This window comes from Thamnophis sirtalis, unplaced genomic scaffold (assembly GCF_051295495.1).
Source record: "Thamnophis sirtalis isolate CommonGarterSnake01/CBP01778 unplaced genomic scaffold, rThaSir2_p1.2 scaffold_12, whole genome shotgun sequence".
NCBI lineage: Eukaryota > Metazoa > Chordata > Lepidosauria > Squamata > Natricidae > Thamnophis > Thamnophis sirtalis.
This window is the reverse complement of record NW_028261392.1, coordinates 56,044,745-56,067,606: the sequence shown is the minus strand read 5'-3', so window position 1 is coordinate 56,067,606 and position 22,862 is coordinate 56,044,745. Positions and strand designations below refer to the sequence as shown.

The following is a 22,862-nucleotide window of genomic DNA, read 5'->3' as shown; positions in this document are numbered from 1 at the left end:
CTCACCGGCTCAAGGTTGACTCAGCCTTCCATCCTTCCGAGGTGGGTGAAATGAGGACCCAGACTGTGGGGGCGATATGCTGACTCTGTAAACCGCTTAGAGAGGGCTGAAAGCCCTATGAAGCGGTATATAAGTCTAACTGCTATTGCTATTGTATGTGCCAGAAATGAGATTGGCCTTAATTTTATTCTGTAAACTTAATTCTTTAAAAAAAAAAAAGATTTTTATTTTTTTATTACAAATTTTAAATTCTTTTATAAACAAAGTGTCGCCCGGGTTTTCTCCTTTAACATCCTCTCATATACATAATTCATTTTACGTCCTATTTCTATTTCCAATTTCAGCCACATTGTTTCCTTTCCATATTTTTCATCTTAAACTTAATTTCTTCTTAATACATAAACAATATCATTATTTGCTCCTTCCAAGTTAAACCAAATTATCATTTCATTTTCCATCCGTTATTCTATTTTGCTATCGGTTAACATACATTCGCAAATTCAATGTTTATGTAATAAGCATTTAACTTAATCAGTTATCCACAATTAATAATGTTATTATAATTCCCTCACATCTTAGTTGGCTACATAACATTAACAATGTTAACACATTTCACTTTAATCTACTAATATATTCTTTCCCTTCTTTTCTAACCATTTTATCTTGGTCTCTCAAAAATTCCACTTCTTTTAGCTTCTCTTCTTTCCACCAATTCTCTTGGCTTCTTTTTCTTTTTCTTATTTTTATAATTACTGTATCTCTTTAAAATCCTTTTTCTCCCTTTTAATTTTATTGTTATGGTAAATTTCCTCTGGATTTCTCCCAATCTTTCCCCACTATTCCCTTCTTTACTGTTTAGTGTTGTTGTTTTTTTTTTTGGGGGGGGGGGGACGCATTCCCTCTTGCCTGCCTTTTGTGTGCCACTGTAAATCCCAGTAAAATTATCTAAATGTTTTCCTTTTTCAATCCCTCTCTCTTCCATGTTATCTTCTTGTTCTTTATTTGAACCCTTTTTTTACCCCCTTTTCTCCTTTTTTTCTGCTCTGAATGCTGTAAACTTAATTCTGATGGGGAGGTGGGCCCTTTCCGACAAGAGAAAATTTAATAATAGAGCGGGGACCACTCCAAAAAAATAAATGTTCCTGTGCTAAAGCAATCTATTAAAAAGTAGATATTATTAAAAAAGTAATCTTCCATGTTTAAGAATTGTTTTAGATTTCCGCTATATAGAGCGCTATCTACTTTGCACAAAATGGAATATTCATTGAACCATAGTATTACATACAGCACACACGTATGGATAGTTAGAAAAATTGAAAGCAATTTACCATGCCATAGTTTACCTGCTGGAGAGTACTGGGAGACTGAGCAGTATTATAGAAGCTTGTCTGCCCTGGTTGCTGGACCTGTCCAGAATACAAATTTGAGGCCTGGGTAAGAGTAGCTCTCGCCTGAGAAGAAAGAGGTCAACATTTTTTGGGTGACTAAGTAAAGTTACTTTAACTTGAAAGAGCAGAACAAATATGAGTATTTTATTCTGTTGGTAATAATTCTGCTTACTGTAATATTTTACTATTTGGAAAAGTAGCTATTATAAAGCAAATAAACATTTATTGTATAGCTGCCAGCTGAATCAGGAAAAAAGCATTAAACACATCTTGACTTTCATATATATGCTTCTAAAACTTGCCTTATAACTAAGACTAAGATAGCTTGCTCTACTAACTCTTTGTTGTAAAGCTAAGTGCTGGAAGATGGTATCTTCCATGGTATTGGACCTGGGTACTTGAGAGACCGCCTGCTGCCACTCACCTCCACTAGACCGATTAGATCCCACAGATTAGGCCTCCTCCGAATTCCATCCGCCGGCCAGTGCTGACTGGCAACTACCCGGAGGAGAGCCTTCTCTGTGGCTGCTCCGACCCTCTGGAACGAACTCCCCGTGGAGTTTCGAACCCTCACCAACCTCCAGGCCTTCCGCAAAGCCCTTAAAACCTGGCTGTTCCGACAGGCCTGGGGCTAAAGAGCTGTTGCCCCCGTCTCGAATGGTATGACTGTTGTGGGTTTTTAAATTATGTATTGTTATGTTTCGTCTTTTATTTTTTGTCTGTACCCCCCTTCCCTGATTTGAATTGTGAGCCGCCCTGCGTCCCCTTCGGGGGGAAAAGGGCGGCATATAAATATAATCAAATCAAATCAATCAAATCAAGATGTGGTTGAAATCTCAAAACTATATCAACCAAGTTACTAGAATTATTTCCACGTTGATAGGGTTACAGTGCAGAACTGCCTTGAAAGTCCCCTTAACAGTGGGATTGCTATGGTAGAGAGAGAGAGTAGTTGTCAGCTGAGTTTCCAGTATAATTACTTACAATGATCCCAACAAATTGTAATCTAAAAAAAACTATAGACCTCACCAAGAAATGCCTATGGAGATACTCAAGCCATTCCGGTCATCCAAGAAGCTTCTCATCCAAGCTTCTTGGATGAGAAGTGAAATGTCTTCAAAGAAAAACCAGAAAGTCCAGTTGCCTCTTGAAAAAGCACCTTTGGGACTCTCCAAGAAATATTAGATCTCAGGCAGGGTAATCAAAACAATGAGCAATTCTTAAGTTACACGAGAATGTCAGATGACTGATCCTGATCTTTTCACTCAAAGTTAAGTTTTCAGCAAAATGTTTTGCTAAAGGCTATAATATTTTGCTTACTGGTTGCTGCTGACTAACATAAAAAAAGGGAAAATGGATTGAAAAACCATAGGTAAAAAGTAGGCAGCATATCAACTTAATATGAGATACAGCATATATGCAAAAAGAAAAAGTGTGGAAAAATACATCAGCATCGAACCTGGCGCATTACAAAGAGAAGGTTATTCCCAAAAATCACTGTTATTTTTGAAGAAGGCCAATTTCTTTATGTCTGCCCGGATGCAAATGCAAAGAAGACAAAATCAATGCTAAATATATTATGACTATAATATATGCTTACGGAAAGTGGCTGTAACTAAAGGCACTATTTTAGACAAGCTGTTCTCAGGTTGTATAGGACCTTGTAAAAGCAACATCCTGAATCTGACTAATAACCAGCAGTCAATTCAGATTTTTCAGCACAGGTATAATGGGAGCACAGAGTCATCTTCGAGTCAGTAGCTTAGCCTTTGCATTTCACGTTAGCTGTAGCTTCCAGCCTAGCTTCAAGTACTGTCCACAAGGACTATAATGTAATCATACCAGTTCATGAATCAATGAGGCAAGTCATAGCTGTCTATAAATAGGCACATCAGCCTAATGTGGAGGACTTTTTATTTATTTTATTTGCTGGAGGTATATAAACTATTGAATCTAAACAAATCTCAGTGGTTTACAATGTGGTAATCACACAAATATCAGACTGATTCTACAGTTGGAAGAAATGTATTATATGAATTCAGGGGGCTGCCCCTGAAAAGTGTTCAGAGACTACAATTAGTCCAGAATGCAGCCGCGCGAGCGATGCTGGGTGTACCAAGGTACACCCACATTACACCTGTCCTCCGCGAGCTGCACTGGCTCCCTATCGGTCTCCGAGCTCGATTCAAGGTGCTGGTTATTACCTTTAAAGCCCTACATGGCCTAGGACCCGGATATCTGCGAGACCGTCTTCTGCCGCATACCTCCCAACGACCGATAAGATCGCACAAGGTGGGCCTTCTCCAGGTGCCATCAGCCAGACAATGTCAGCTGGCGGCTCCCCGGGGGAGGGCCTTCTCTGTAGCCGCTCCGACCCTATGGAATGAATTACCCCCAGAGATCCAGACCCTATCCACTCTCATGGCCTTCCGAAAGGCTATCAAAACTTGGCTATTCCGGCAGGCCCGGGGCTGCTGACCTCTTGACCGAGGTCCAGCCCCGATTAGACTGGGTGCATGATGTGCTTTCTTTTAATCTGTTTTTCGCTGTTTGTTTTTAACTCTTCTTTTTAAAATTTTATTTCTGTAAGCCGCCCGGAGTCCTCCAGGATTGGGCGGCCTATAAATTTATTAAATCTAATCTAATCTAATCTTTTCAGTCTTGGTTCAAGCAGATATGGAACTGAGTCCATGTTGATTGCTTTTATGGATGATGAGAAGTGGAACTACAGAAAGGGAAAGTATAAACTTTGATTTGTCAGTAGCTTTTATTTACCATATTTTTGCACTATAAGACAGGCCGGTTTTTTTTTTGGGGGGGGGGGAAGGGCATGCAGATATATAGTAGAGAAAGAAAGGTGCTCAGTTCTTAATATTTGAATGTATCTTCTTAATAAACATACTAGTAATAATGTATTAGAATATTTCCTTTCTCCCTCCCTCCCTTCCTTCTTAAAAATTATTTGGGGCCACATGCAATTCTTCCTTCCTTCCTTCCCCTCTCCTTCCTCCCCTCCCCCTCCTTCTTTCTCTTCAGCAATTAAAAACTTCCTTCTGAGCAGAGCAGCTTCCTGAAGGCTTTTCAATTTAAAGCTGGGGTCTCCCAAGTTTGCAACACTGACTTGTGGACTTCAACTCCCAGAATTCCACAGCCAGCCATGCTGCTGGCTGACACCTGATTTAAAGCTACGGCATTTGTTTTTCTTTGTTAAGCGATCTCCTGGCTGAAAAGTGAGTCCTGATTTTTTTCCTTCTAACAATTCCCTCTTCCTTCCTTCCTTCCTTCCTTTTTCTTCCTTCCTTCCCTTCCTCACTCCCTCTCTCCTCCCCCCCTTTTCTTTCAGGCAAACCGGCAGGAAAAAAAAGGCTTTTAAAAAAAATGTGGATTGCGTGCCTCAAGCCTTTTTTCCCTGCTGGTTCAAGCAAACCAGTTCAGGCATTTCACCCCTGCTTGAAAGGCAATAAAGCCCCCCACTGACCTCCTGCTGGCAGGCTGGCTAATAGGGTTAGCCAGGAGAGGCGGAGAAGACAGAGGGCAGCCGATTGGAGCCCTCCGAAAGAAGGAGGCTGAGGGAAAGAGCATGTGCTACAGCATGCTTTCTTCCTCCCGTAGTCTCCTCAGTGCTTGCTCGTGGTCCTCCTCCCCAGTCTAGCTTGATTACAGGCGGAGCACATTACCTTTTACAAGGCTGCTGTTGGTGAAGCTGGGTGCCAGTGAAGGCAGGCTTTTTGCATGGCTTTGTCCAGCTGTTTGAAGGGGGAGGAAGCCATTCCCCGGCCCCATCCATTTCCCCCCTCCCGACAGCCGGACAAAGCAGGGGTGGATTCCTGCTGAAACTTTTTCAATGAAGATTGTTCTGCGCATGTGCAGAACAGAAAATAAAGATGGCGGCATCCAGGATAGAAGCGGTACGGTCATGTGCCTGGCCGAGTTACTACCTATTTGGCTGAACTGGTCCGAACAGGTAGGAACCCACCTCTGATCCATGATATTCAGCTGACACATGGTAACAATGTCAGCCAATGAATAGGCATAGCAACTCAGTCAGCCAGTGAGGGCTACTTGGACTCTGACATTTGCTGTGTGAGCAACAAGGAGACAGGAAGGAAACTGGCTTAGCTGAGAACTGAAAGTGAAACTGCTTGTGTTTTGCTTGCATTTACTGCTACCTTGGAAAACCTGCTTTTGGCAATGTATTGCATATTATTATTATTTTTACTGTGCACAGTTACTGTGCTTTCTGAATGTAATTGTTGCTGCAAACTCTAAACAGCCAGGTCAGCTTCAGCACTTATTGCAGCCTGATTCAGCACAGCTGATTGGTGGGTGGATTGGACTGCTGGAATACCCCCCAATCATCTGCAGGGATTGCCACAGACCATCGCTGCCTCCATGCCTCATGTTTATGGCCTCTGGTGGTGTTGGGAGGGACTACATTTGGTGTATAAGACGCACCCAAATTTTCGCCCTCTTTTTGGGGGGAAAAGATCCATTTTATACTCCTAAAAATACAGTAGTTGTTGAACAGTGGTGGATATGATATTAACAGTAATTTATGAACCATTACAATTATTCATAATTCTGCAGTCTTATGATTTACAATGTAATCTGAGCTTTATTTTAATAAAGCTCAGATTACATTGTAGAAATAGATTAAAAAAATATTACAACCAAAAAGAAACTGGTTAAACCAACAACTGCCACAAAACAATGTTGTGAAATGTCTTTAATTCAAGTCGACATTCAGTGTCTTGTTGGGAAAAATATGCAAAGCCTTAGAATAATCTTAAGAATGAGAATGATATCAGATGAATCAATAACAATCTCTTTAAGTATTAATGGGCCTCTGTTCACAATTTAAGTCACAATTTAGCAGGATTCTAAAAAATAAACCTTCTGTTGGGACACTAAACATAAACATTCCATAACTATGTTTATATACGTCAGTTTCCTTTTGTTACATCAAAAAAGGCAATAATTCCAAAGCTTCAAAAGCCATGTTAGTATCCATTGTTTTTCTTACCTGGAGCAGATGTGTATCAATAAGTTGGGAACCTCCTAATCCTGAAGGTTGACCTAACTGGTGCTCATACAAGATAGGAATAGGCTGAGTGTTGGATGTTTGTTGAAATGCAAGGCTTGACTGTGCTTTGGCAAGTTCTTGATGCTGCACTGTTGGGAAGTTGTGTAAAGCTGTGCCCGAAAGAACCACTGGAGATGGCTGAGACAAGCCACTCTGCATAAATGCCTGCTGAGATCTATTTAAAAAAAAAATGGTCTAAATTAATCATTTAAATATTGTTAATTTATTAGAAAGCTGCCACAGAAAGAAAAGTTTAAAGTTGCACTGAAAAAAATGAGCGAAATACTCAAGTAAATACAATAGTTTGTATATAATTCTATGCCTATATTTAACCAACATAGCTGTAGTTTTAATTAAGGCAAAGGATTCCAATGTAAAGCATGACTGAAATTCTGGCTTCTTTTAATATTATTTACGGCTGAATTTGGAATCTTGGTTTATTTGATGCTCTACCCATGTGGTTAGGCTTAAGAGGAAAGAAATTAAGCAGGACTCTCCTCAGGCTAAACTACTGTACTGTTCCAAATACAGGACTTAAGTATAAATGTGATCTGCAAATAGAAGGGAAACTGGTAACAAAAAATAAAAATAAACTATCAAAATTTCATTCACCATCAAATATGTGCATAAAAACCAACAGAGCAAATGCTCTAGCAACCTTTTTTATAAGTATGTGGTGCACAGAGGAAATTTTTTGAGAGACTATATTTTTATACAGTTTATGCTTTGCCAGTATGCCTTTTTTAAACTACTGTACTTACTCTCCTGCAAAAGAGTTGTGTGTTGAACTTTGTGTCAAGAAATATAAGGCTTGGTGTATGGTGGTGAGATTGCTTTTCTCTATCGTCAATTAGGAATTGGATATGGCACAAAGTTTGTCATCAGAGGAGAAATTTAGAAAAAGCAAGAAATCACACATAGCTGAGTGACACTACCTTTTTATGGCATTAATTTATCTTGCATTACTATGAATCAGAGCTCAAAGCTATGATTACATATTCTAAAAATAACAAGCCACTGTTAATACAGAATTTGTAAAATAAATAATAGCTTTAGTCAATGTAATCATTTTTTTTCTGAACTAAGGATATATTCACTTTCTTATTAGAATATTTGTAGGGTTGTGACGTTATTGAAGGGGCAGAGCCAATCGCAGATAAAACTAAACAAGTATTTTTTTATTTTAATTTTGTTTTTCATCTTATTTGTAAAACTTCAAACCAGTATTTGTAAACAATTAATTAGTAATTGTACTGTACTTGTTTAAATGACATGCCTGATTAGGAACTACTTAAATCTAAACCTCACTACTTATTTGAATATGCTACAAAAATGCAGCATATCATTCATCTCCCTCCTCACAACTCAAAATGCTTCTTTCAGGCGCAATTACAAACAACCAGTAACATTCTGAACAAAGATATTTCATAAAATGCATGTACTAATATTCTTAAAAATTCCAAACCTTCTTTCACTATAAGGAAATCTGAACACTGATTTGAAACAGCATCAACCACCACCACCACCTCAGTTAAATAAACTTAATTGATGTTAAAGTAACTTAAAAATATCGTGCAAATTATCTTGTATTAATGGTATGAATAAACTAGTAATGCAAATATTTAGAGCCATGGTGGTGCAGTGGTTAGAATGCAGTATTGCAGGTTAATTCTGCTGACTGTCAGCAGTTTGATTCCCACCGGCTCAAGGTTAACTCAGCCTTCCTTCTTTCCAAGGTCAGTAAATGAGGACCCAGATTGTTGGGGGCAATATGCTGACTCTGTTAACAACTTAAGAGAAGCCATAAAGTACCATGAAGTGGTATATCAGTCTAAGTACTATTTAGGAGAAAGAGACAGAAACCAGTATTTTCTGTTTCCTGATTTTATTTTTATTTGTTTGTTTGTTTATTTCAAAGACTTACCTATAGGGCTGCAGAGAAGAATTAAACAACTCCTGGGCCTGGGAGACAGCAGGTGCTGCTCCTAAACTCAGTTGAGCTTGATGCTGTCCTTGAAGAGGAGCATATATTGGAATTGGTATCTGCTGAACTGAAGTAGGCTGGAAGGAAGAGACATAATTTCAATATTTATGCAACCCATTGACATAGGAAACTCTCCTGAGCTAAATCCACCCAGCTAATCCACTGATTCTTTCTCCAGTCTCTCAACATAGAGGTCTATTCTAGCCTTATGGTTTCACATCCTTTAACTGTACATTCAATTATTTATAATATTTGTATATTGCTTCCCATTTTAAAAACCACATGAATGATTAACAATAAAATGATATATTGAATAGTGAACTGGACATTTTAATATGCCCCAGTAGCTCTAACCTGTGGCATCTCAACTAATAATTGTACAGCAATTTCATTGTAGGATGGAAAATGCTACTGCTAAATTTGATTTATAAGAATTCTGAACTGTCTCAGACATCCTACTGTTCAATTCACAAAAATAATCTTGCATATTGGGATTCCTGTTATCTTTTTGATATAATGTAAAATATTTCCATATAGGGAATCCTTAATTTAGCATGGGTAACATCCAAAATTCCTATTGTATTTGTAACATTGGTTGATAAAATAAAGATTTCATTGTATGAAGGTATTAGGATGTTTATCAAGCAGATTTTTAAATTTAAAATTTAAATATCAATAACCAGTCCTCCCCGGAATTCTGAAATCAGATGCAAAATTTCCCCCCCCCATCAAGTCTGCATACTAGTGATAAACACAATTCTCAAGCTGCTTCTAAGATAATTCCTGCTCTTTTTCCAATAGTATTGAGACAATATTTTTGTTGGTGAATATTATCACCCCATACCTCTTTTACTTCAACCTATCACTTATTCATTTTCACCTAGAATGATATAATTTCTTCACTAGAGGAATTAAAACCAACTAGCACCAATGCTAACTTAACTTTTTATTGCAAGAGTGATAACAAAAAACAAGACTGGATAAATTTCAAGCTAGGTTGATTTAATTTAAGTTGAATATATTTGCAAACTGTTTGTTTAGCAATCTCACCAAATGTACCTGTGAGAGTCCCGGTTGAAATCCTTGCTGCTGGGCAAGTGAAGGAGGAGCTAAACGGGCATGTTGGGTATTGAACAAATGAGTTGTATCCATATAGAATGCAGGAATTTGAGCTATAGGACCACAAGAAAAGATAAAAATTAAAATATGAACAAAAAAAAAATAACTAATCCAATTTTCAGAGAAATTCCAATATTCTTTTGTATACTAAATTAAGTTTATATGCCTGGGAGAAAACAATACTGAAGTTTGTAAGGATGCATACCAGAAAATAAGCCAACAGAAGAGATGAATTTAAATTTAATGAATAAATTTGTCACATTACCTGCTGCTGACTGAGACACATAGACCTGTGGACTTTGTTGTTGTTGGGCGATCAGAGATGGCATACAGCTTAACTGGGAAAAATGACCAGCAGATGCTAAATTGCTTGTTTGTAATTGCTGTGGCTTCACTTTACAGATGTTGGGTGGATCGGAGGTTGTAGTGGTTTTTGTACTTAATGAGGAAGTAGTGTATGTTCCAGCTCCTAAAATCAGCAAAGCAAAGATTCTAGAGTTACTGACAAAATATTTCAGCATAATAATCAAAAGATTGATTCACCTTAGAAGGTTGCACCTAATTAGATGAATCTTAATGCAAATTGCAGTACAGCAATATTTATTAAATATTTTTTTCAATTTCAGAACATTATTGTACAAGGATACGACTGTCTACATAAAATGGCATGATAGTGAAACCTTAATGATATGCATAAACAGAGACATACTGTACATGGCAGTTATTCTTCAACAATGACAATTTCCTTGAAGATATATTAAAGAACAATACGTTTTCCTTGGTGTACTATTTGCTAAACCAAGATTATTTATTTCAAATGACAGCAACCTATCTCAGCTCTTTTAGACATTTTACATTATTTTCCTAGACACAGGCAATAGACACAAGCAATTTGATACCCTATAAAATGAATTTAAGAATTAAAGTTTTAAGATTATCCAAGAAACAGATAAACTTGAACATTACTTTATATCCCTGAATTATCCGTTCCTTCATACAAAAGCAGCAAATCAGAATGTTCTTTATAGAAATGGCTAAAAATATTGGTCCGTAACTTAAAAAATTTAATAGCCAGGGTGGGCTAAGGAAAGTTATACAGTTCAAGGCATGATTAAATGCCGAAGGTGCACGGAACTCTGTTACTTCCCACCAAAGGTGGCTCCTATTTTTCTACTTGCATTCTTACATGCTTTCGAACTGCTAAGTTGGCAGACGCTGGGACAAGTAATGGAAGTTCACTCCGTTATGCGGCACTAGGGATTTGAACCGCCCAACTGCCAACTTTTCTGATTGACAAGTTCAGCGTCTTAGCCACTGGGTCACCATGTCCCTTTTCACTAATCATCAATATAAAAAATGCACGAGAGCTTTGTTAAAGAAGAATGATTCAAAGTTTTTAGTTCTAATAATTTAGATAAACAATTTAAAAGGATACAAAATTAAGTGAATCAAACTAAAATATCACACACCTTGTTTTTTAGACAGGACTGAACCAAATAATAAGTAAAGTAAATAAAGTAAAGAAACAAAGAGAGCTTCATTTAAAAAAGATAGCAAGTTATTCAGTCACATTTCTCAGTCATATTTCCTAAAGGTTAATACCTGACAATGAAGTTGTAGGTGTAACAGAAGCTACAGGAATGGGAGGCATGGGTGCACTTGAAAAAGAGCTGTATGTACCACTGGTTGGTCCACTGCTACTGCTGCTATTCCCACCTCCGCTGCTACTACTATTACCACCAGTAACAGGAGATGCTGATGATGTAACAGGTGAACTCTTTTCTCCCACATTTGGTGAATTCTCCCACGCTTTGCGAGCAGATTCCATCTATTCCGCAAAAAAAAGAAGGCTTTATTTTTAAGACTGCTACTTTTTCATTTCTGTATTTTTGTTTCAATTTATTCTAGACAACTCCCTATTATTTTAAGTAAATCTTCCGGGAAAAGCAAACTCCATTACTGCATTGCAAATAAATATGACAACGACAGTCAACTGGCTTTGTTTCTGAAATTAATCAATTCCTATAGATCTGAGGACAGTCCAGTAATGCTTGTTATTTGCAAAGCCCACCATATTAACATCATTCATTCCTTTCTTGTATTACTTCTCTGGAAACCGCAACATAGATTGTGCAATCAAATCAATGAAAAGGTGATGTGGTTCTAAGCTCTGCATCTCAAATTATGGTTGACTTTCATAATTTAAGAATACAGAGGTGATCCTGATCATTTCCACTGTCAAAACATAATGCTATAGCTTTCAGATAAATTCTATCAAATGCCAATCACTATACCACAATAAATTTATAGATATTCATATTTCAGCAATATCAGTGACAGACCTACCCCAGTCAGGTCACTTAGGCAAGAAAGACCCTTGACTCCATTTGGATGAGGTGAAAGTGTTTTTTTTAAAAAAAAACAAAAAACTAAAGGCTCCTGGCTACATTCCAACTCCTCCCCCATGACGAGTTTGTCTTAAGCCAATGAAGAGCCCCATAGGTGTTTTGAGAAATGCTGAGATATTTGGGTTAGTCCACATTCTTTTCTCAGAATGCATTGCCTGTAATGCTACACAAACTGGTTCTTGCTTCTCTGGTCTCCGTAAAACTGTCATCCCCTCTCCCATTACATCCCCATACATTTATTGCCCATTTGTTCTCCTGTGCCCCCCCACCCCCCCACCTTTGATGACAGGATGCCAGCAAGGCGCCAAGCTGAGTATCAATAATATATTGATGAAACTGTTCCCAACTGCACTGTGTAAATAAACAAAATTGTAGTTTCTCAAAACACAATCAATTTTATGTAGACATTTACTGGCACCTCATGAAGACTTTGTTAAAACACTTTTTCTAGGATACAGGTAGGCCTCAACTTACAGCCACAATTGAGCCTAAAATTTATATTGCTAAGCAAGGCAGTTTCTAAGTGAGTTTACCCCCCTTTTATGATCTTTTTGTCACAGTTGTTAAATGAACCGCTGCATTTGTGAAGTTAGTAACACAATTGTTAAGTGAATCTGGCTTCCCCATTAACTTTGCTTCACTGAAGTTTGCAAAAAGTGGTCAAATGACCTTGGGACTCCCGCTGTCATCAAATGTCCAAATTTGGTCACATGACCATGTGGAAGCTGCAACTGTTGCAAGTATGAAAAATGGTCTTTTTTTATTGCCATTGTAACTCCGAACAGTCACTAAATGAATGGTTATAAGTAGAGGACTACCTTATATGAACTATCCAAGCATAGAAAGGCCATCTTGGTGGAGTAGATAGATTCCTATATAAACATTTAATTGAGATACGTGGAATAAAGATATTAACTGGGAATTCAATACTGATAATAATTCAGCTCTTAGATGATGACCAATGGTGAGTGTGTATGTACTTAGCATTTTCCTACAGAAACGAAATTGGCTGTATTTGACGGAATGTTTTTTTGTCCCCAGATTCTCATAGATGAAAAACATTCCACAGAATACAATTTGAAAATTGTTGCATAAAATCACTACATGCTTATTAGAAAAAAGGTACAGTGCTTTGTCAGAACAACACTTCAAACATATCATATTTGAAAAGGTTAAAAAAAAGGATGCTTAAATATATTTTTTTAATGTAGAGACAGGATATATATAATTTGTAAAACTGTATATATACAGTATATTCTAAAAACAGCTCTTACATGTTTTATAATTATTTTAGGAAGTATTAAGCCTCAATGTTTCATTTTTAAATTCTGTTTATGACTTCTTTATGCATATATATATAAAGCATGTTTTCCTCATGTATGCCAACAGTAAATAATATCTTCAAGAAATAATCAAATTCCAGGAGGAATATTCGTATTAAATTTAGAGAAATTTCACTGACGTGAGTTATGCAAAAGCAAAGATGTATGTATATATCTATATCTGGACTTACGTATGCATCGATGAATGGATAGATGAATAGACAATAAGGTAAGATAGAAGGGGATAGAGATGTACTAATGTAAGAGCTAAAACTAAAGTATGTCATATTTAAAGAAATCAATTTATCTACCAAATTATTAATATTAGAAAGCTCCTGTGTTTAGTAAATAATCAGAATTTCTGGTTTTAACGTTAGAATTCTCCAGATATGCTTAAGATGAAAACAATGTTTGTAAAAAGTGGTTCTTTGATATAAAACTATATTATTCATCAAGATTGCTAAGATTTTTTTTCTGACCTTAATATTGTATTTAGCTTATTAAACTTGCTTTTGCTAATACAATTTTGCTCCTCTGAAATTAAAATTTAAAGTCATATTAATTAGAATCCTTTCTGGATTCTAATTGGAATCCAATTGGAAAGGAGGAGAGGAAGAGGAAAAAGAGAGAGAGCTGTAGCTTTCTTACTGTTTTGAACAGAATTGATGTCAATCTCCAAATAATTTTTGTCACTTACTTCATAGCAAATTGAAATGGTATCCAACCAAAAATATATATTGTCAATATGAATTTTGCCTATCTCCTACCTCTCATATCATCACCAAAAGACTACAATTAACTACCAAAACAGTAACTATAAAGAAGTCCACAAATATTAATCAGTTTATTTCTCAATTTGATGTATCATAGATCAGCTAACCAATATCCATCAAATTGCTATGTTCAACCATGTTAATACAAATCAGAAAAATTAAATTTAAAAAGCTCTGCAATATTAGCTATAAGCACCTTTTCTATATGTTCTTTGTGGAAAGGGAAATCATAGATAAATCTTACTATTTATTCTGATCTATATCCAATTATACATGGCAGATAGCAGTTTCTTGGTGTTAAGTTACCAAACAGGGTTAAAAGAATACAATGAATACTCTCTTTTTAGTTATTTAGAAAAAAAGGTATGCCTCTCCCTAATCTACAGCAAAAGTTTAAATCTTTTCCCGGCATGCAAGAAAATTCCCCTGAAAGTGGCATGGTACATACCTTGAGGGTGAGGTCGACGGTAGCGGGAGAAACTGGAGTTAGGCTGGAGCTCTGTTGTAGAGTCTCCCTCCTAGGGAGGGGAAGGGTGTGGGGCAGGGGCACCTGAAAGGTAGGCAACAGAGGTCACATTCTAGCTGGGTCTATGACAAAAGCTCCATCAAAACCAAGAGCTCAAGCAGTGCAACTGAACGAGGTAGTCTTCCACTTAAGTACTTGACAGGGAAGCATTCAGAAGGGGTGGGTGGGGTATCTGACACATGGAAAAAATTATCTGATCATTTATGATCTTGGAATATTATATAATTTTAAAAAAATCAGGAAAATAAATTTCCTTTAGATTGAGCCTCAAAAGATTCATATGGATGTGATATAAATGTATCTTTCAGATACATTTCCTTCTATAATGCAATAAAAGCATAGAACTGTTGCAAATATAGCATGATTTTCCTTGAAACTTTTTCGGTTGGATTCAAGACTTAAGAGGAAGTTATTTGAACTTGACTAGACACCTTAAGATTTCCCAAACAAGAAAAGACAAGCAGAACTTCTTATTCCTCATCATTTCCAGTGCACTAAAATCATCACCTTCCATGATACTGCCAAAGAATGGAATAAAGCTAGTTTAACCAATAGAAGTACTGGTATATGAATTTTTAAGTCATGCAACTATCAGGAAACACAAGGCCAAAATTAAATACACCAAATACACCAGTATCTAAGAATTATAAGGTGTTCTGCTTGGATGTGATTCAACTAAAAGCTTTACATTCTTCTGAAAAGGAAAGCAACAAACACTCTCACAAAGCAGAACCCAGTGTACTGAATATCATGAGATACATTTAATGCTGTTTCTCCCCCCCCCACCCCAAATACAATAATTAAGAGATGGCATTGCAAAGCAAAATAATAAGGCTTCCATGGTAAAAGATACTTTTAACTGCCAGATAACATTTGACACTTTGCAACATTAATTAGAGCAGGCATGATCAAAACCGCTCTTTTAATTAGCAACTTTTCTCTCCAAGGTTAAAATTATATTGCATTCATAATTATTTCATAAATATATTCACTAAAATATTTATTTTTTTACATAGAGTAAATAATTAGATACCAGATGGCAAGGAAACATTAATAGAAAATCAGTATATGAAACTTAAGAAACATATTTGCTTTCAGAATGGTTATAATTCATATTCGTACGTCACAAAACCTAACCATTTAGACCCCACTGCACTCATTTCCCTAAATTATTAGTTTTTTGTGCTACTCCTATTTTTAAAGTCCTCAAAAAAACTTACAAACTTTTCCCTTACAGTAACAGTAAAGGCTGAAGAGTAGGAAGGAGTCATTTAGACAGTTAAATAAAATCCCTGCTCCATCTGCTAATACAGCAGCAGTAACAGATATTGCAGAACTACAGTTTGATTAGAAGCATTTTCATTTTCACATATCTCTCCCCTAAACATTTTTTTTCCTTTTGCCTTGAGTTTTTGAAAATTAATTTCACAATTTAAGCCCTGACTAAACAAATCATAACGTTAAAGTTTAAAACTAGTAAAAAAAAACATACACTCCTTGAACATACACTCCCAAACCAAAAAAGATAATTGAAAAAAAGAATATAAACACCCAGTACAAACTTACTCTACCTGACAGCAAGCATACTTAGTCAGGTCCAGTTTGTCATTGTTATATGATTAAAATTTGGCAACCATTCTGGAAACTTCTCAATCCTGATAATTTAAAAGATATCCCACTATTGCCACATGAAATTAATCTGATAGGTTATGATGAGAAATTAATTCTACCCTCCAAGATTGGAAATAAGACACTTCAGAAGTATGTATGCTATTATCTCAATTTCAGACTTTGAACAAATGTTGTACGCTACTCAAGTCATTTTGTGTGAGATGGACACCTGTATACATACATACGTGCCTATGTGTGCACATGCATTTAATAAAGAAACAAAATGACCTTGGTAAGAAGGCCATTAAACCTTTTCAACAGCATCACTGTTAAAATATGATCCAATTGTGACTATGTGAAAGGTCTCCTATGTGGTAGACAATAAAAATATTTAGGGGTGGTAAATGTTCATTGTGGTGGAGATATGAAATACTAGTTTTCTTTCTTTGTATATCAAAATCAATTATTCTCTGCTTCAGCTTGTTCCAGGTTTTGTCTAAGTCCAGCATAGACACAAATTGGGGTGCTGCGCGGTGAGCTCACACTAAAGGTGGGATGTGGACTGCTCTGATATTACAGTGGGATAGAGGGGTATGAAGAATTTCATACATACATCTTAGTATTATAAAATAGTAAATTTGGAGTAGGGACGAAGGTTTTGGCCTAAAAATCAAGACATTGTGAGTTCTTGTCCTCCCTTAGGCACAACAGCCAACTGGGGTGTGACTCTCTCTCAGCCCAGACAACCTTACAGGGATGTTATGGGAACTATAGGAGGCAGGATCATTAGCTTTGTTTGTCACCTTGAGTTATATATTTAAAAAGGCAAGATAAAAATGTGATTATCATCATCATGATCATAAAATGGTTCATATGAGGAACATTTTTTAAAAGAGGGATATAGCTACTTTGATCCTTTTGGATTTTGGTAAAATTGAATGACACTATTAACCAGTCCACATGACAGTATAAAATACGTGATATAATAACATGTGTTTAACAGTTCCTAGGGCCTTTGTTCTTTATTACAAAAGTAAAATGGGATATCTTTGTATCTTCCTTCTAAGACTTCAGCAGGAAGGGCATCAAAGGATGAGTCAAGGAGAATGTCCTCTTATATTTAGGGAGTGTAATTTGACATGGGTGTTAACAAATCTGAGGAGGATAATGAACAGGAGTAGGACAGCAGTATATTGCTGGGAAAAAGATAGCTGAACTAACTATCAATTCTTAATTTGCTGCCCCAACAATACTATTGTACACCTGTATCTGAATGTGCAAAAGATGGAATAATGAAATCAAAGGATGTCAGATCAGTGGCGGCAAAACATGTTTTGGCTGGATGTGTGAAGATGCGAAACTAGCCATTGGTCTTATTGCAACTGAAAGCAACCTCATGGGAAAAAAGGATTTGAGACACAACAGAAGACAGAAAGTGATGTGTATGTATATACATGCTCTAGAATGTGTAACTACGTGTTCAATTGAACATGTATCTATATATCTATATCTATCTCTACCTACCTATGATATTTACACAAATCATTGTTTTTGGATGTGCCAGATTTAAGAGTGTACTATGTAATTACCCTGAATGAATATTTCTTAATTATTCATTTAATAACCCAGTAATAATAAGTGTACACTTCTTTACCGCATGTTATTTTAATATGCAAAGAGCACATCACCTATCTTGTAGATATTGTTTCAACATCTAATCACTTTTTACAAGTTTTCCAGGATATTTTAATTGGGAGTATATATGTTAACATTATTTAAAAGCCATGATTTTATTCTCAGTAGATAAGAGAAATGTAGCTTATTTAATAATATTTTTCTACAGGTATAACCAAAATCTAAAATAATTTAATTTTAAAATAAAATTAAATAGAGGAATTATACTATGAGATAATCAATACACCTACATTTGTAACTAAAGCCTCCTCCATCTTTGCACTGTTTGTTGCCACTGTACTTGAATGAGAAGACGGTGTTGTATAGTCTGTTACAGACTCCTGTAAAAAAAGTTCAACCAGTTTATCTAAATCTTATATGTAACTTCACTCAAAAATATGATTTGAACTTTGAGCAGAAGAGAATACTTTGTCATTTTCAAATTCCCAAGCTGAATTTCTCTATTAGAATAACAAAACTGTTAACTTCACATATTCAGTATTTTTAAAAAAGTAAATCTTTGTTGGATATTATTTAGAGAGTAAATGTAAAGAGCTATAGTCTATCAATAATTAAAAAAAACCTGAAACATGATTTTAAATTTCATATAACCACTGAGCAGGAAACTTAACATTCCCACTCATTTAAAATATAGAAAACACTAGCAACACATTTGATATTCAAATACCCTATTCAGTGGTCTGAACCACCAGGCCATGAAACAGCACTGGTCTATGGCTTGTTAGGAAATGGGGCCACACAGTTACAGGTGAGAGAGCGAAGTTTCATCTGTATTTGCAGCAGCTCCCATTGCACAAGCATCCCATTTAAACTCCATCTCAGATCATCAGGCATTGGATTCTCATAGGAACACAAACCTTACTGTAAATTGTGCCATGAGAAGGATCTGGATTGTGCACTGCCCCCCCCCCCCAATGGAAAAATGTCTTCCTGGATGCCAAAAAGGTCGGGATTGCTGCCTTATGTCATTGTCAGAAAAACTGTGGATTGAAAGACTCTTTCCAAAAGTACATCATTTGCATTATTTAACACAAGAAGTAGTTCTCAAATATTGTATATCAATCCCAAAATGAGCCAAGATGAATAGCCTCATATTGGACTCTATGCGTTTGTTATGACTCTAATAATAATCTGCACGTGTTATTAACTACTAATATCAAAAAATGATTAAGAGACTTCTGAAACATTGGACATCCCAATAATTGAAAGGATAAGCATCTACAGAGTTAGGTTCTACAAGTTCTACAGTTTCAATGAATCACACATTCTCCAATATCACATTTTTCTACTATAGAAATATTAGAAAACTATAGAAACAGTAGAAAATAGTGATAATAAATCTTACTACAGCTAGCCCTCAATTTATATTCAGTTTACCAAATGTTTGAAGTTTTGACAGAACCCCTAAAAGCTACTTTCAACCTGGTTTCAAAGTTCTGACATAACACATGCACAGACGCCCAAAACAACCAATCATATGATCATAGTTTGGGCACTTATCAACCATTTTGCAGTTTTGGCCATTTGCAACCAGCTGTGGTCATGTGACCAGGGTTGACAACAATTTTGCCAGAAACTGGTGATTACTTCTGATTTCTGGCAAAAACTAATCCATAGCAAACCGTAAATTCACTTAACAACCACTGCAATAGCTTAACAACCATCAGAAAACAAGCCGGTTGGTCACATGTGACCTGCTTTATCTGTCACAACTTATGACTGTAATTGATAGGCTCAATTATGGTTCTAACTTGAGAACTACTTCTACTATTTTTTGAAATGGGGAGAAGTCGACTAATATTAAGATTTGTCTTCACGACAAACAGACATATACTTCTTTTACGCTCTCACTTCAGAAAGCACCATAAAAGAATGTATTTGATAAAATTTGGGCAGGAAACAGGCACTTCTCTTTTCTTACTTTTTGAGTTGTTCCAAATTCTGCAGCCGACACTGATATCATTGTTCCTATTTCTGTACTAAGTTCATTAGTTGATTTGTTTTCTTTAGAAGTAATAGGATCTGAGCTTCTGACTGTATTAGCACTGGACTTTTCTTGCATCTCAGAATCGCCCTGTTGAGCCTCCTTTACTTTTTTGTTCTTTAGTGATCGCTCTTTCCCAATTGGGCCAGGCTTGTATTCTTTGCTTTCTACTGGATTCATATCTGGAAGCTAAAAAGAATTAATATTTAATGTAAATATATGTATATGCTGAATTCCAGAAGAAGGTATGGAAGTAATCAATCCAGTAACCACTAAGTTGCTTTTGTGGCTCATCAAAATTTGTATTTGTATAATATCTAACTATCTTGATTCCAAAACTTTAAGCAGGATTGGATTAAATATTTGGCATATCAGAAAACCTGAAGGCTTTAGACCAGTGTTTCTCAACCTTGGCAACTTGAAGATGTCTGGACTTCAACTCCCAGAATTCCCCAGCCAGCATTCGCTGGCTGGGGAATTCTGGAAGTTGAAGTCTGGACATCTTCAAGTTGCCAAGGTTGAGAAACACTGCTTTAGACTATATTGAGAAGGGCAGAAAAAAATCCTGAATATAATTACATAGCTATCAGGAGTTGAACATCATTCAAAGAAGAATTTATCTTTTAGCTATGTTCTATCGAGGGAAGATCATATGTGGAAAAATTCATCCGATTTTGCAGATTTCTAAATTCCAAATCAAATTAGATTTTGATTCCAAGGAAACTTCAGATTTGTAAAAAGTAACCCAAACCAAATTAGGAACATTCAGAAATGTGAACTGTACTCCTGAGCACTGTAAAAAGCTACAGACTTTTAAAGAATAATAAAAAACAGAATGGCAAGAAGAAAAAGAGACAGATCTGATGACATATAGTTCTATAATCTATGATTCTAGGTTCCAACTACTTCCAATTTTTTACATTGTTTGTTTATTCAGTAAAATTCCTCTGCGACAGTTATCAGTAATTGGGAAATCTATTGCATTAATAAAAAGCAACTAAAATCCAATTATGGTAAAAAATTCTGTTAAAGATAGAAGATAACTCATTCAGACATGAGCAGCCTCTATTAAATTAAAGATGAGTCCTGGCTGTTTAAGCATCCTGTATACTGTATGAACTCAACAATTCCTTCTCCCCACTACAATGACTTCAATCATTAACTTCTCTTTCACAAGATCCAATGAGGAATGGAGCTTTTTATTATACATTTTGTTCAAAATTATTGGAGGATTAAATTTCAGGGTGCCTCTCTAATTGATGAGAATTGGAAAATTTCACCCACCTTTTGTGTTTTTATAGGTCCTGCACGTGGTTGTTTTTGCCTTTGTTCCTTTGGTTCAAGAAGCTTTTCTGAGGCCTTATCTGAAGCCGGCCCAACTTCACTATCACTCCCACTAGAGGCTGGAGCTCCAAACTGAATGGTTTCTATTCCCAAATCAATTCCACCTTCCTGTCCAGCAGGGGTTCCCTAGTAAAGGCACCAATTTTTTTTTATTTATAAGTAGACTTTTGTGCTGTATTGAAGCATTTAAATATTTTGGAGAAGTTACACCTAAAAAACTTGTGAACCCACCATATTCATTAAATTTTAACAAGTTAAATCATAGAAATCAACAAAAAATATCCTGGTTGGAAAAAAATAACAACAAAGTATCTATTTTACCATATTTTTTTATATTTCAAACCCACTGAATCTTTCTAATTATGCAGGAAGGGTAGAATTACTGAACAACTTTATACACGAGGGTAAAATGACACAGGTTAAATTGTTTATAGCAAAACGGAGAAGGGAGAAATAAGAATTCCAAGTCTACAAATGCTATTACTATGTAATACTATTGAGTAGCATGTTTTGTTAATATAACCTTGAACAGTTTTCAAATTGGCTTAAATATGAAACTAATGCTTTAAAAATAGTTTAATTTAAAGCATTATCATTTTCTAGTTGTTCATTAAAAAAACAGGTAAACCCCTTGTGGAAAATAGCTAAAATTAATATAAGATAGTGTTTACTCTCTTGAATGCACATACAAACACACACACACACACATACACACACACACACACACACACACACACACACTTACAGCAATGTCACCTGTCCAAAACAAGTTGTAAACAGTAGGTTTGAAGTACATCTTCTTAAAACAAAAAGTATTAAAGGGGAGATTGAGTCTTTAATACAGGTAGTCCTTGACTAATAACTGTTCGTTTAAAGACCAAAGTTACAAGAGGTACTTAAAAAAAGTGCCTTATGACCAGTTCTTACACTTATGACTATTGCAGCATCTCCACAATCATGGGATCACATTATGAGTGCTTGGCAACTGGCATGTTTTTCCAATGGACTCATTTGCAATCCCATTCTAGGGAGCTTCTCCCAAGCAAAGTCAGTCAATGGGAGAAGCCAGATTTGCTTAATGGCCGCATGATTCACTTAGTAACTGTAATGATTCACTTAACAACCATAGCAAAAAACAGTCAAATAGGGGCACAACTCATTTAACAATGACTTGCTTAGTAACTGTGGTCATTAGTCGAGGGTTATTCTGCACTTAATGAGATTTTGCTTATATATGGGCACTCTAGACCAGTGTTTCTCAACCTTGGCAACTTGAAGATGTCCGGACTTCAACTTCCAGAATTCCCCAGCCAGCATTCGCTGGCTGGGGAATTCTGGGAGTTGAAGTCCGGACATCTTCAAGTTGCCAAGGTTGAGAAACACTGCTCTAGACGAGTTAAAAATAGGTTAGAAAATAGACTGTTAAAAAGAAACACTGAGCACTGTATTAGTTGACACTATCAATTACTGATAGTTTTGCAGCTTACAACCATTACTGAGCCCAAAATTTCTGTTGCTAAGCAAGACAGTGAATTTTGTCCCATAGTAGAACCTTTCTTTCAATAGTTAAGTGAATCCCTGTAGTTGTTACGTTACTAATGATTGTTAAATGACTCTGACTTCTG

General features: G+C 36.1%; 1 protein-coding gene across 9 annotated transcripts in view; it reads right to left on the bottom strand.

Moving 5' to 3' along the window:
* PRRC2C (proline rich coiled-coil 2C) overlaps positions 1 to 22,862 on the bottom strand; it is a 76,505-nt gene that overhangs the window by 14,825 nt on the left and 38,818 nt on the right. For 2 of the 9 annotated variants that reach the window (XM_087726682.1, XM_087726688.1), the window contains exons 21-30: positions 21,178 to 21,363; positions 19,831 to 20,082; positions 18,140 to 18,229; positions 14,526 to 14,627; positions 11,177 to 11,402; positions 9,840 to 10,043; positions 9,515 to 9,627; positions 8,396 to 8,532; positions 6,412 to 6,646; positions 1,329 to 1,451 (exon numbers count right to left, since the gene is read on the bottom strand). In XM_087726682.1, the coding sequence (XP_087582808.1) occupies positions 1,329 to 1,451; positions 6,412 to 6,646; positions 8,396 to 8,532; positions 9,515 to 9,627; positions 9,840 to 10,043; positions 11,177 to 11,402; positions 14,526 to 14,627; positions 18,140 to 18,229; positions 19,831 to 20,082; positions 21,178 to 21,363 (1,668 nt within the window). The remainder of the gene's footprint in view (positions 1 to 1,328; positions 1,452 to 6,411; positions 6,647 to 8,395; positions 8,533 to 9,514; positions 9,628 to 9,839; positions 10,044 to 11,176; positions 11,403 to 14,525; positions 14,628 to 18,139; positions 18,230 to 19,830; positions 20,083 to 21,177; positions 21,364 to 22,862) is intronic. The other 7 variants (XM_087726683.1, XM_087726689.1, XM_087726684.1 and 4 more) reach the window with 6 other exon arrangements.